At 54.9% G+C, this 13,123-nt stretch overlaps 2 protein-coding genes across 7 annotated transcripts in view; both read left to right on the top strand.

Annotated features, from left to right (window-relative positions):
- Positions 1 to 5,983, top strand: part of Dock6 (dedicator of cytokinesis 6) — a 51,989-nt gene extending 46,006 nt beyond the window's left edge. For all 5 annotated transcript variants that reach the window (XM_031343568.1, XM_031343567.1, XM_031343566.1 and 2 more), the window contains 9 exons: positions 1,333 to 1,464; positions 1,554 to 1,568; positions 3,086 to 3,211; positions 3,300 to 3,389; positions 3,625 to 3,861; positions 4,297 to 4,440; positions 4,532 to 4,638; positions 4,856 to 5,017; positions 5,758 to 5,983. In XM_031343568.1, the coding sequence (XP_031199428.1) occupies positions 1,333 to 1,464; positions 1,554 to 1,568; positions 3,086 to 3,211; positions 3,300 to 3,389; positions 3,625 to 3,861; positions 4,297 to 4,440; positions 4,532 to 4,638; positions 4,856 to 5,017; positions 5,758 to 5,800 (1,056 nt within the window). In that variant the 3' untranslated portion in view covers positions 5,801 to 5,983. The remainder of the gene's footprint in view (positions 1 to 1,332; positions 1,465 to 1,553; positions 1,569 to 3,085; positions 3,212 to 3,299; positions 3,390 to 3,624; positions 3,862 to 4,296; positions 4,441 to 4,531; positions 4,639 to 4,855; positions 5,018 to 5,757) is intronic.
- A 1,390-nt stretch (positions 5,984 to 7,373) lies between these two features.
- The window catches only part of Kank2 (KN motif and ankyrin repeat domains 2), a 33,087-nt gene continuing 27,337 nt past the window's right edge, over positions 7,374 to 13,123 (top strand). Inside the window, exons 1-3 of one of the 2 annotated variants that reach the window (XM_031344012.1) lie at positions 7,374 to 7,635; positions 9,914 to 10,028; positions 10,400 to 11,626. In XM_031344012.1, coding sequence (XP_031199872.1) covers positions 9,992 to 10,028; positions 10,400 to 11,626 — 1,264 coding nt within the window. In that variant the 5' untranslated portion in view covers positions 7,374 to 7,635; positions 9,914 to 9,991. Of the gene's footprint in view, positions 7,636 to 8,957; positions 9,076 to 9,913; positions 10,029 to 10,399; positions 11,627 to 13,123 lie in introns of those variants that run through there. The other variant, XM_031344013.1, reaches the window with a different exon arrangement.

The following is a 13,123-nucleotide window of genomic DNA, read 5'->3' as shown; positions in this document are numbered from 1 at the left end:
GGGGGGGGGTGTGGTCAGAGGACAACCTGCAGAAGTTCATCCTCTCCTTCTACCACGTGGATCCTGGGATTAACTCAGGCCACCAGGCTTAGTGGCAAGTGACTCTTCCTGAGGCCCTGCTTCCCTTTCTGTTGCTGTGATAACCACCAGGACCAAAAGCACCCTGGAGAGGAAAGGGTTTATCTTACCTTACACTTCAGGGAACAGTACCCCTCCGAGGGACCTCAGGGCAGGGACCTGGAGGTGGGAGGTAATGCATGGACTGTGGACTGAAGCTCACTGCTTGCTTGCTTTCTGATCACCTGCCCAGTGAGGATCCGCCTCCCACATCAGTCACAGATGGCAAAAGTGTCCCAAGGAGGCATTTTCTCAACCTGAGGTCCCTTCTCAGATTACCTTAGCTTGTGTCAAGGTGACAGACAATCCTAAGCAGCACACCCACAGGTGTCATAAGTGCCCTTGGGTGTCTGTCGGTCATTTTTTTTGTGATAGTATCTCTCATTGCATGACCCAAGCTGGCCTGGATCCTCTTTCCTTTTTCCTTTCATTTTCTTTTTCTTTCTTTTGTTGTCGGTGGTGGTGGTAGTAGGGTTTGTTCTTTTGTTGTTTTTTTTGGGGGGGGGGTAGTCTCTACACAGCCCTGTCTGTCCTGGAACTCACTCTGTAGACTAGGCTTCAAACTCAGAGATCTGCCTGCCTCTGCCTCTCAAATTCTGGGACAAGGTGTGTGCCACCACAGCCCAGCTAAAATATTTTTAATTTAAAAAAGAAGATTTATTTTTATTTTATGTGAATGAGTGTTCCCATGTATGTGTGGGTACCATCTATGTGCCTGGTACCAGTGGAGATCAGAAGAGGATGCTGGATTCCCTGTAACTGAAGGGACAGAGAGTTGTGAGCTACCATGTGGGTGCTAGGAACCAAACCCAGGTCCTCTGCAAGAGCAGCCAGTGCTTTTAACCACGGGGCCACCTCTCCAGTCCTGTTTTTTTATTTTTTATTTTCTTAAAGCAAACTGGGAGAGGTGATGTAGCTCAGTGGTGGGCCAAGGGTTTACCTAGCATATTCAGAGGCTCTGGGCCTCTTCCCTAGTCTCACCACCACAAAACCTGTCCTCTCTTCCCACCAAGGAGGAACCAGAATAGAAGCCAGAGCTCTCGGGCCTTGGTAGATGTTTGTGAGAAGGTGTGGAGACCACAGTGGGGGGCCTAACCCAATAGGCATGTTCTAAGGGTTGTCAGGGCAGTGGGAGGTGATGGGGAAGGGACAGCTGGGGTTCAGGGTAGCACAGAAGGCTTCCAGGCTCCATACCTCACTTCTCCTATTCCCCAGGGTGGTCTGTATGAAGCGGTGAACGAAGTCTACAAAAACCTCATCCCCATCCTTGAAGCCCACAGAGACTACAAGAAGCTGGCCGCGGTGCATGGGAAACTGCAGGAGGCCTTCACCAAGATTATGCATCAGGTGGGCCCCGGGCCGCTGCTCCAGGATAGGCCCTCTGGCCCTCTTCAGCACACTCCCCTCCCCTAATCTTGCCTCCTCTTTTCCCACAGAGCTCTGGCTGGGAGGTGAGTCTGAGGGGATCCTGAGCCCTGGTGAACAGTGGTCAACGAACACTAGGAGGCGCCAGAACAGCATGGCACCCCTCCACAGGGGCCTGGGCTCAGTGGGCGATGACGCACAGTCTCCTACTTACTCTCTTCCCCCAAGTGCCCCCCCCCACTCAAGGGCAGCCTGTGAGTCACCCAGCTGGGAACTCTCCAGAGACACCCCTCCCTCTCCCTCGGGTAGGACCAGCTCAGTCACCACCAGGGCTGGGGGTGGCGGAGGCAATCTCTCCCTCTCTGTCTCGTTCCTCTTCTCCATCTGTCTTAGGGCTCCCATGCTCTCTCCATCCCAGCCTCCCCAGCTCTCAGCTTTGCCCTGGACAACTGCTCCTCATCTCTGTTAGGGTGCTCCCCACCAATCTCGCCTTCTCCTTTCTATTTTTAGGCATCTCTCAGTTGAGGGAGAATTTTCTGGCCAAAGATGGCAGGAACCCAGAGCCCTAGGCAGGCTGGGTGGGGGCAAGTGGGTAGGTCCCCGCCTTTCCTGCGACCAAGATCTCCCTCTCCCACTATAGAATCCCCATGATTCTCATATGGGAGTATAGGCAGGACTCTGGGAGGGGTAACTCTCACCTCTGACCTCTCCAATAACGGCATCTCTCTGTCTACCATCCCTCCATTCTTGTTTCTGGCCACACAATGTCTGCCCCACCCTGTCTGGATCGGCTTTGGTGAGTGAATTTGGAAGGATCCCACCTCCTTCCCCATGGGTTGGGGGATGGTCTCTAAGGGTGAAAGGTCTTCCTTCCACATATGGAGCTAGAAACAGAGAGAACAATGTCCTAGAACTAGAGCCCAGTGTCCCAGGACAGGGGGCAGCTCAGGATGTCCCTTAGTCACTTAGTCACCAGGGCACCTGCTGAACCTGGGTCCCATGGGTACTGAGATAGAACTGGGAGCAGCTCCGCCCTAATTTGGCATTGGAATGATGCTGATGAGTGCCCAGCCGGTAGAAACTACAGAAGCTCAAGTTTATGTTAAGCAAGGAGGTTGACAGAAGACTGGAGCTCAGAAGGCTGAGACAGGAGGATAGCCTGGTCTACATAGTGAGTGCCAGGTCAGCCAGCATTATGAGAGAGATCCTGTCTCAAATAAATAAACAAGCAAACATTTTTTTTTTTTTAAGTTAAAAAAAGGAAATGTCTTAGCACAGCCATGGAGTCCTAAGCTGGATTCTTGTAGTGAGGAGGTGGGGGTGCTGCTCAGGCAAGGAGCACTCACCTAACACATGGGGGGCTCTGGGTCAATCATCAGTGCACATATAAACATGAAAAGATGGTGATCAGCCTCTGTGATCCGCGTCCCTGGTATGTTCCTCTGTCTCACTGTGTCTGAGATCCCCAGACAGGCTCCAGAGGGTTCTTGGGGTTCCCCATCCCCAGCTTGGTTCCCTCTCCATCTGGCCCTGAGTGTGTCTGGGGTGGAGGCCATCTGCAGGGAGGCCTCCCTGCTGACAGCACTGGCTTCTCTCAGCCCAGCGTGTTTTTGGGACGTATTTCCGAGTGGGCTTCTATGGTGCACGATTTGGTGACCTGGATGAACAAGAGTTTGTGTACAAGGAACCGTCAATCACAAAGCTGGCAGAGATCTCACACCGGCTGGAGGCACGTCCTGGCACTGGGAGGTGGCACAGGCATGTGGGTTACAGTGGGGGCTGCCCCGGCTGACCCTGAGTCAACCCCGTGTCTCTAGGAGTTCTATACGGAGAGGTTCGGTGATGATGTGGTAGAGATCATCAAAGATTCTAACCCAGTGGACAAGTCCAAGCTGGACCCACAGAAGGTGAGCCCTCTGACCCGCCCCTAAGATCCAACATTGAAGGAGTTTGCAGACACCACCACTTGCAGGGTGGGGGCAAGTCCTGTTTCTTGGGAGAGTCCTGTATTGTACATCCAGTTATGGGAAGATCTGGGCTCTAGATTCAAAGCCTGCAGGCCTGCAGGGACCGGGGCCTCAGGCCAGAGCTGTGGTGGGCCCCACACTGCTCTCAGCCTCATGCTTGGACCTGGTGCTCCAGGCCTACATCCAGATAACCTACGTGGAGCCGCATTTTGACACTTACGAGCTCAAGGACAGGGTAACGTACTTCGACCGGAACTACGGGCTGCGGGCCTTTCTCTTCTGCACACCCTTCACACCGGATGGACGCGCGCATGGAGAGTTGGCCGAACAGCACAAACGCAAGACACTGCTGAGCACAGAGCATGCCTTTCCCTACATCAAGACACGCATACGAGTGTGCCACCGTGAGGAGGTGGGACCCTAGGCCTGGAGAGGGGAGGGGGGTTCGAGGACTCAAGGTCCAAGGGAGACTTTCCAAGGAGGAAAAGGCAGAGGAACCCCACAGACACTTGAGGGACGCTGGACTTGGGAAGGGAGAGATGGGGACATGGCAGATTGGGTTTGGGGAGTAGAAGGACCACAAGCTGTAGGCTCCAGACGCAAGCCTCTACCATCCAGCCCGGAGAAATGTGGGAATCTCAACCACAGAGTCCCTAGACCCAAGGGCAAACAGCAAGTGAACTGGACGAGAAATCCCAGCTGAGTCAAGACCCACCAGGGAGCACAGATCCCCCAGCACTGTCCATAGCCTGGGACCCTCCTGCCCCTACAGGACATCACAGGCCCTAGCCGGTGTACCCAGACACACAGACACACGTACTCAGTACACACCCCACTCTCCCCACAGACAGTTCTGACACCAGTGGAGGTGGCCATTGAGGACATGCAGAAGAAGACACGGGAGCTGGCCTTTGCCACCGAGCAGGACCCTCCAGATGCCAAGATGCTACAGATGGTTCTTCAGGGCTCTGTGGGACCCACTGTGAACCAGGCATGGCTGGCATTTCGGGGGGGTGGGAGCGTTGGCTACCATGGGCCTCCAGTCACCATTCAGGACCCTCATGAATCTTCTCACCCAGTAGGGTCCCTTGGAAGTGGCCCAAGTATTTTTGTCAGAGATCCCAGAAGATCCCAAGCTCTTCCGACATCACAACAAACTACGGCTCTGCTTCAAGGATTTCTGCAAAAAGTACACTGGCTATTAATAACCCTGCCACCCTGACTCCATGCTGTACCAGCCTGATTCCTGTTATACCCGTCCTCACTCCCTGTTTAAACTCACAGACCCCATTGCTGGCCTGTGCAGGATCGCCCCCAGACGCATGCACTTCCTTAAGCGTTCCCTGGCCCCTCTTGTTGCTCTCTCGTGGGTGCCAGTCCCCAGTAGCCTCCTTTTCGCCCCTCAGGTGTGAGGATGCCCTGAGAAAGAACAAGGCCCTGATTGGCCCAGACCAGAAGGAGTATCACCGGGAACTGGAACGACACTACAGTCGCCTGCGGGAGGCTCTGCAGCCTCTGCTTACCCAGCGACTACCCCAGCTGCTGGCACCAAGTTCCACCAGCCTCAGGTGCCCACCGTGGAGCTATCACACATGCACATACATGTGCACTGTGGGTGGTGTCCGGACTGGGTCGTGAGACTTCATCTGTCCTGGTCTTCCACTGCATTTGATTTAGTGGAGTGGGGCATGTCTGTGTCAATGCATGTGTGGGAATCACAGGACAGATTGCAGCCATCAGTTCCCTTCCACTAAGTGGGTCCCAGGCTTGGTAGCAAGTGCCTTGACCCACTGAACCATCTTGCCTACTCTCCCCACCCAAACATGATAGAAATTGACCCCTAAGGTTTACACTAGGTTAGTGCCCCACCACTGAGCCATGTCCCCAGCTTTCAGCTGGCTGTCTGAGCCTCAGTTTCCACACCTGTGAATTAGACATGATTCCAATATGCTGTGAATCTTCTGGTCAGGGAAAGCAAGATGGCTAAGTGACTAAAGGGGCTTGCAGCCAAGCTTGAACACCTGGGTTTGAGTCTCCAGAAACCACATGGTAGAAGGAAGGGAAGATCCAGTTTTAGTAAGTTATCTTCTGATGTCTACATTTGCGCGCGCACATACACACACACACACACACACACACACAGCACAAAAATAAATATGATTTATTTAAAAGAAAAAGATCAAATCAGGCTAGACAGAAGAAAGCCTACACAGATTCTTAGAAGAGCTGCGTGGTGCTGGATGAGGAGGTTGGGGAGGACTGTGGAGCTGCGGTCCTTTGGCCCTGCTAACCTGCCTTCTGCCCCCAGGAACTCCATGAACAGATCGAGTTTCAGGAAGGCTGACCTCTGATGATGGCTAAGAGCCACACTGAGAAGACCACAGCTCAGCTGCCTGTGCCGGTCTGTACCTGTCTGGAGTTGTACCTGCCTCGTCAAAGCCCTTGGAGCCGGGCCCGATATCTGTCTGCACTGATGGATTCAAAGTTCTGTTTTTGTTTGTTTGTTTTTAATTTAAAGTGAGTTTTATATACAACCTGTGTGGTGTGCTGACAATTGACATGGTTCCTGCCTGGGGGCACTGACGTTCATTCAGTTGGAGAAGAGAACACATGCGCGCGCACACACACACACAATTTAACGTGTCCATAGGAAAGAGTGCTCTGTGTGTGTGGTCACGAGTGAGGGTTTGCATGCGCAAGCGTGTGTTGTATGTATATTCTGCAGTCTCTCCATTTTGTTTTGTGTTTACTTTGCTTCCCAGGCTGGCCTGGAACTCTAGATCAGCCTGGCCTTGAACTCACAAAGACCCATCTACCTCTCTGCCTTTTCTTACTAAGTGCTGGGATTAAATGGTTTATCATTTTTGTTGTATTTTTTTCTTTTCTTTATTTATTTGTGTCTATATGTTTGTGGGTGTGTGTATGCCATGACACACATGTGGAGGTCAGAGGACAGTGTGCAGAACTCAATTCTCTCCTACTGTGTGGATCCCAGGGATTGAACTCATCAAGCTTGGCAGCAGGCACCTTCTCTGACATCTGACGAGCCTCTTCTTGGTCATCCACTTATTTTTTGAGACAGGTCTCACTGAACCTGGAGTTCATAGATCCAGCTAGGTTCACTGGCTGGTAAGCCCCAGAGAGAAAGATCTGCCCAGCTCCCAGAATCCAGCTTACAGGTAAACTTGTGGGCCCAACTCCTATGTAGATGCTGGACTCGGGTCCTGGTTCACATAGGCAGTTTACCCACTGAGCCGTTAACCTGGCACAAGTGCTACGCAGCTTCCAGGAAGCTCTTTTTTTTTCTTTTTCTTTTTTTTTTTTAACTGTTTTTGTTTGTTTTGAGACCATCTCTCATAGCCCAGAATCACTGGAGTAAGAAGGTTGCGGGTCTAGTACTTGATCGCCCTGGCTCCACTCTTTGATGTGCTGGGACTACAGGTGTGCAGTCCTGCTGTGAGAGTAGCTTCAGAAAGTTCAGTGCAAACAGAAGGTCACCTCTGGGCTAGGGTGTAATTGAGCTGCAGGCAGAGTGATTAGCATTCAAAGAGTCCTGGGGTCCATCCCCAAACCCGCAAAATCAATAGACCACGCCCTGTGATTTGTGTCTAAGGGTAGTATGAAGGGAATTTTCTGAGCACACTTATCAGATAGGTCATGTGATTAACCCCATTTTGCTGATTGGGAAACTGAGGCCCAGCTTCAATTTCAGGGGCGGGGGGCGGGAGGGGGAGGGTGCTGCAATCTCAGAGCTTGGGTCGACCGTCGTGGTGCACCCGGCCTGCAGCTGGAAGACTTCCAGCTGCGGGCGGCCAACGGGGGAGGGGTGACCTCCAGTCGCCGCCACCGCACCCGCCCTGGAGCTGGGCCGCGGCCAGCTCCGCCCCCTGCAGCGCCCAGCTGCGAAGGGCGGGCACCCGGCTTGGAGACGCGGGGACCCCGTCCCGAGGGCTGGCGGCCAGGAGCCGACTGAGCCCCTAGGACGTGCCCAGGCCGCAGCGAGGGCGCGCGCACCCCACGACCACCCTTCCACTTCGCTCCCGGCCCGCGGCCAGGCGCCCGGGAGGCTGGAGGGGCGGGGCTTCTGTGGGGGCGTGGCCACCGCGCTGGCTCCTCAGGCTTGCGGCGACCAAGGCGGAGAGCAGCGGGCAGGACGCCTGGGACGGCGGAGGCTCGAGCGCGCCAGGCGAGTGGGACGGAGGGCTGATTGGGGCGGCGTGGGGTCCGGGCTACGCTAGGGGGACTATCGGGATTCCTAACCCACCTCCAACCCGAGGCTACAAGCTCGCTCGCTCGCTCTCTCTTAGCCAGTCCCTCCCAAGTCTTACCATCTGCGCCCAAACTTTGCAAAGCGGAGCGTCTTTGGTCCCCGCGCTCCCGTCCCCTCCCCAGCCCTGACCTGGGCCCTGCTTCCCTTGCCCCTAACCCACCTCTGTGCCTTTACCATTCCCTGCCTCTCTTCCTCTGCTCCGCCTCTCTCGTCTAGCTCTTTCCCCTTCCCTTCCCAGGTCCCCGCTCTCGCAGCTCCCCGTGGCCGGACCAGGCCCCTCAGCGGCGGGAAGGCATCCGGGCGTCCGGCCGGGCTGGGCCTGGCTGCTGGGCGGGTGTGGGGATCAGCAGATGTTTGCCATTATACAGGGACCCCGCAGGCCCCGCCCCCCCGGCCGGGGCGGGGTCCTCCTCACCCCCAACTTCAGGGGCGGAGAGAGCGAGGCAGGAAAACCCCCAGATTCATCCAGGCTGGTGGGGAGGTGCACTATGGGGAGACCCTGTGGCCCTTTCCTGAAAGCTCCCACCTGTTGATTCTTCCAGCCTGCTTCGCCTCTCATCCAGGGGTCTGGTTGAGAGAGGGGCCTCCTCCGACTCCCGCCACAGAGTTACCAGCCTGAAGTTAGATAACTGGAGACCCTTAGACCTCCATCGCTCCGTCTGGAGAATAAGATGTGTGGAGTCTAGGGGTGCCTTGGGCGAATCTGCCCCGTTTTAGGTTCAAGCCACAGAGATCCGCCTGCCTCCGCCTCCCAAATGCTGGGATTTAAGGCATGTGACTCTACACCCAGCTTGCAAGATCTTTTCCCAAAAACAGAAGCAGGGCTGGGGATGGAGAATGTGGGCCTAGCATGTATGAAACCGGGGAGATTCCACCCCAGAATGTATGGTGTGATGCGGTGCAGCCAGCAAGGCCAGCACTTGGGAGGTCGAGGCAGGAGGATCAGGATTTCAAGGTCATCCCCAGCCACTTAGTGAGTTTGAGGCCAGCCTGGGCTACACAGGAAACTCTGTCTCAAATAACAAAACAAAACAGTGTGGTAATTATTCATTTTATTCATTTCACCTCAGTACCCCTATCCCAGGCTACCCCAATTCAGCTCCCTACTTCTGTGTCTCTCTTAGGTCCTCAGAAAATATTTTGGGCTAACTTCCTGTCCTTGGAGGCTCTGAGACTCCAGGCAGATGCAGAGCCAATTTTAACCACAACTGGTAACTGCATTTCAGGTGTTCAAGCCAGCAAAGCAAGCGCAGAGACGTGGAGAGACACAAACTAGAGGGACAGAGAGATAGAGGGGAACTAAGCCAGAGCCTGCCTTCATGCCCAGCAGGTGCCCCACTTGATCTACCCTCCCAGGTACCCACTGTCCCAACATCTATAGCCTAGAATGGTCCACTCTGAAGGGTGAGATGGGTGGAGGTGTCTGCAGCAACACGGCTGCAGGGCAGACAACAGAAAGGACTGACATTGGCTAACCTCCAGGGCTGAGGTGGGCTTATCGAGAAGTCTTGATTATCCCCACCCTGCAGCCTGTAGGCACCCCTTCCCTTTACTTCCATCTCTATGACTTTCCAGTCTTCAAACCCCACTCTATCCCTACTGCATCCCCCCAACCCCCAACCGGGACACATCCTGAGGGGGCAGGAAGTTCTATGTAGCTGGGCAGTGAAACTGTTTATTTTTAGAGAAAATTGTTTCCATAAAGAGGAAGGCTTCTTAGAACTTGTATCCTCACCACTTTCCCCGACCCTCCGGGGGCCTGGCTCTCTGCTTTGAGGTCACTGAGGTGTCCCACCTCCATGTTGTCTCTTGCCCCACCCTGTCACCCCACTGGAGTGTCCCTGTTAGCACCCTAGCCCTCCATCCGGCCTTACCCTGCTCTCCCTGTGCACTTTCTATGCTGGGCCAAGGGGAAGGGGCACAGGAAGGGTGGGGCCACCTGCCCTGGGGGCCATGTGGAGGCTGTGGGAACAGCTGGAGCCTGTCCAGGGCTGGACAGATGTGCACACAGTCGGGGAGGTTTGGTTTCTTTGTTCTAGGGCTTTCTACAGCCAGGCAAGGGTAGGAAGGGGAGCATGAGTGTTCAAGTCTATGAGGGGTGTCTGACCCGGACAGGGTACGGGACCGTCTGTGGAGGTCGGGTGGCCGCATCGCCTTCCTTCTCCCTGAAGATTGCCCTGCCAACCCTCCGCAGGTCAGCCTCGACTGTCTGCAGGCTGTTGGGGAGACTCGGTTCCCTGAGTGACATCTGAGGAGCAACCGCAGAGAGAGGATGGCCCAGGTCCTGCACGTGCCTGCCCCATTCCCAGGTCAGGGGCTGATGGCGGAGAGGGAGGGCGGTTGAATGGGGAGGACGATCTGACTGCGGGTGGGGGGTACGGTGAGGGGTGGGGGAGGCAGCCATATAGGAGGGACAGGGGTGGGGGAACCGCTCTGACTTTGTGGGCCTGACAGGGAAGGACAGCTTTAACTGTGACCGTCTGAGGGAGGGGACAGCCCTAATGTGAGGTCTGAGCGAGGGAAGGTTCTTGGCATCCATGGGTGACATGGCCAAACAAGACCTTGTTGATCTACGATGGGCCGCCAAGCGCTGGCAAAAGCCACTTGTGTCCCTGGGCTATCAGCTGGGCCGAAAGGGGCGCAGCAGTACTTAAAGGCCTCTGCTTTCCCCCAACTCCAGGAACCCCTGGCCAGGCCTCCCCAGCGGCCTTCGCCAGCAAGGAGCCAGACCCGCCATACTCAGTGGAGACGCCCTATGGCTACCGACTGGACCTGGACTTTCTTAAGTATGTGGACGACATTGAGAAGGGCCACACACTGCGCAGGGTGGCGGTGCAGCGCCGGCCGCGCCTGGGTTCCCTGCCACGGGTGCCGGGCTCCTGGTGGACGTCCACAGAGTCGCTGTGCTCTGACGCCAGTGGGGACAGCCGGCACTCGGCCTACTCCTACTGTGGCCGCGGCTTCTACCCACAGTATGGAGCCTTGGAGACCCGCAGCGGCTCCAACCCACGCGTGGAGCGCACGCTGCTGGATGCGCGGCGCCGGCTGGAGGACCAGGCTGCTGCCCCGTCGTCTGGTGGCCTGGGCTCCCTGACACCCAGCGCTGCGGGCTCCACCAGCTCCCTGGCAGGCGTGGGCCTGCTGCCTCCCACGCCTCGCAGCTCTGGCCTGTCTACCCCGGTGGCACCCAGTGCTGGTCACCTGGCCCACGTTCGGGAACAGATGGCCGGGGCCCTGCGCAAGCTGCGCCAGCTGGAGGAGCAGGTCAAGTTGATCCCCGTGCTCCAGGTCAAGCTCTCGGTGCTCCAGGAGGAGAAGAGACAGCTCACGGTGCAGCTCAAGAGCCAGAAGTTTCTAGGTCACCCCTCAGGGACACGAAACCGGAGCGAGCTCTGCCTGGATCTTCCAGAGGCCCCTGACGACCCTGCTGCGCTAGAGACCCGCTCAGTGGGCACCTGGGTTCGAGAACGGGACTTGGGCATTCCAGATGGTGAAGCTGCCCTGGTAGCTAAAGTGGCCGTGTTGGAGACCCAGCTCAAAAAAGCGCTGCAGGACCTGCGGGCGGCTCAGACCCAGCAGGTCAACCTCCAGCCCCAGGCCTGGCCACCACCAGACACGCAGATCCGCGTGGACACCGTGCGAGTAGTGGAGGGTCCCCGGGAAGTGGAGGTGGCAGCCAGCACGGCAGCTGGGGCCCTTGCACAGCGAGCTCAGAGTCTGGAACCCTACGGAGCAGGGCTGAAGGCCCTGGCCACATCTGGGGGACCAGAGAAGACCGTCGTGTTCCGCAGTCATGAGGTGGTGGAGACCATGTGCCCGCTGCCCACAGCTGCCACCGGCAACATGCACACAGCCAAGAAGATCAGTATTACAGAACGGAGTTGCATTGGTGCGTCCAGTATGACAGGTGAGTGACGTAATCAGGGGAGTCCCAAGAGGGCCCCTCCTCATCCTAACCTAGGCCAATCAGGTGGCTCCAGCCTATCCAAGTGAGAGGATTCCAGGGTGGACCTCAGAGCTGTAGCCACTAGGCAGAGATGGCCCAATTGGTAAAGTGCTTACTGTACAAGAACCAGTGTAAAAAAAGGCAGGTGTGTTTATCCCCATTTGTAATCGCATCGTGGGGAGACAGAGGCAGGAAGATAGTGAGAGCCAGACAGACTAGGTTATGTGGTGGGTTCTAGCCTGTGATAGACCATGTCTGAGACAAGACAGCTCAGTGAGATGGCTCAGTGGGTAAAGACACCTTGCAGCCGAGCCATATAACCTACATTCTATCCCTGGAGTCCACACGGTAGGAACTGACTCCTGCAAGTTGTCTTCTGAGCTCCACAGGTGTGCTGGGGCACATGTGTGCCCTGACCACATAAAAAAAATAATAATTTTTTTTTTTAAAGGTAGACATTACCTGAGGAACACCACCATCTGGCCTAAAGACATATGCACATAGTATACATACACATACACACAGGTACACGCACGCACACACATGCATACATCACATGAATACATATACATTTACACTCATGCATGCACACACATATACACATGTATTCACACATTCATACTCATGTATGCACATACATGCATGCACGCCACATACATCCATACATACGAATGTACACTCATACATACATACATACATGCACAAAGAAATTGATCATCTAGCAAACTGCCTTATGTTGAGGTGTGAAAAAAAAACAGAAGATACAAGTTGTTTGGAGGAGGTTCTCCGTGGTTGTTGGTTTCATAGCAAGTTCCCTCTTCTGAATTAAGAACTGGCAGGAGGGGCTGGAGAGATGGCTCAGCAGGTAAGAGCACTGACTGCTCTCCTGAAGGTCCTGAGTTCAAATCCCAGCAACCACATCGTGGCTCACAACCATTTGTAATGAGATCTGACTCCCTATTCTGGTGTGTCTGAAGATAGCTACAGTGTAATTAGATATAATAATAAATAAATCCCTGCCGGGCAGTGGTGGCACACGCTTTTAATCCTAGCACTTGGGACGCAGAGGCAGGTGGATTTCTGAGTTCGAGGCCTGCCTTGTCTATAGAGTGAGTTCCAGGACAGCCAGGGCTATACAGAGAAACCTTGTCTCAAAAAATAAATAAATAAATAAGTCTTTAAAAAAAAAAAAAGATTTGCCGGGTGGTGGTGGTGCACGCCTTTAGTCCCAGCACTTGGGAGGCAGAGGCAAGCAGATTTCTGAGTTTGAGGCCAGCCTGGTCTATAGAGTGAGTTCCAGGACAGCCAGGGCTATACAGAGAAACCCTGTCTCAATAAATAAATAAATAAACAAACAAATAAATAAGTTTTTTAATAAAAAAAAAGATTTGCTGGGCGGTGGTGGCGCATGCCTTTAGTCCCAGCACTTGGGAGGCAGAGGCAGGCAGATTTCTGAGT

The sequence above is a fragment of the Mastomys coucha genome, unplaced genomic scaffold (genome assembly GCF_008632895.1).
Source record: "Mastomys coucha isolate ucsf_1 unplaced genomic scaffold, UCSF_Mcou_1 pScaffold23, whole genome shotgun sequence".
NCBI classification, from domain to species: Eukaryota; Metazoa; Chordata; class Mammalia; order Rodentia; family Muridae; genus Mastomys; species Mastomys coucha.
The sequence above is the reverse complement of the archived record's forward strand: the minus strand, read 5'-3'. Positions and strand labels throughout refer to the sequence as shown.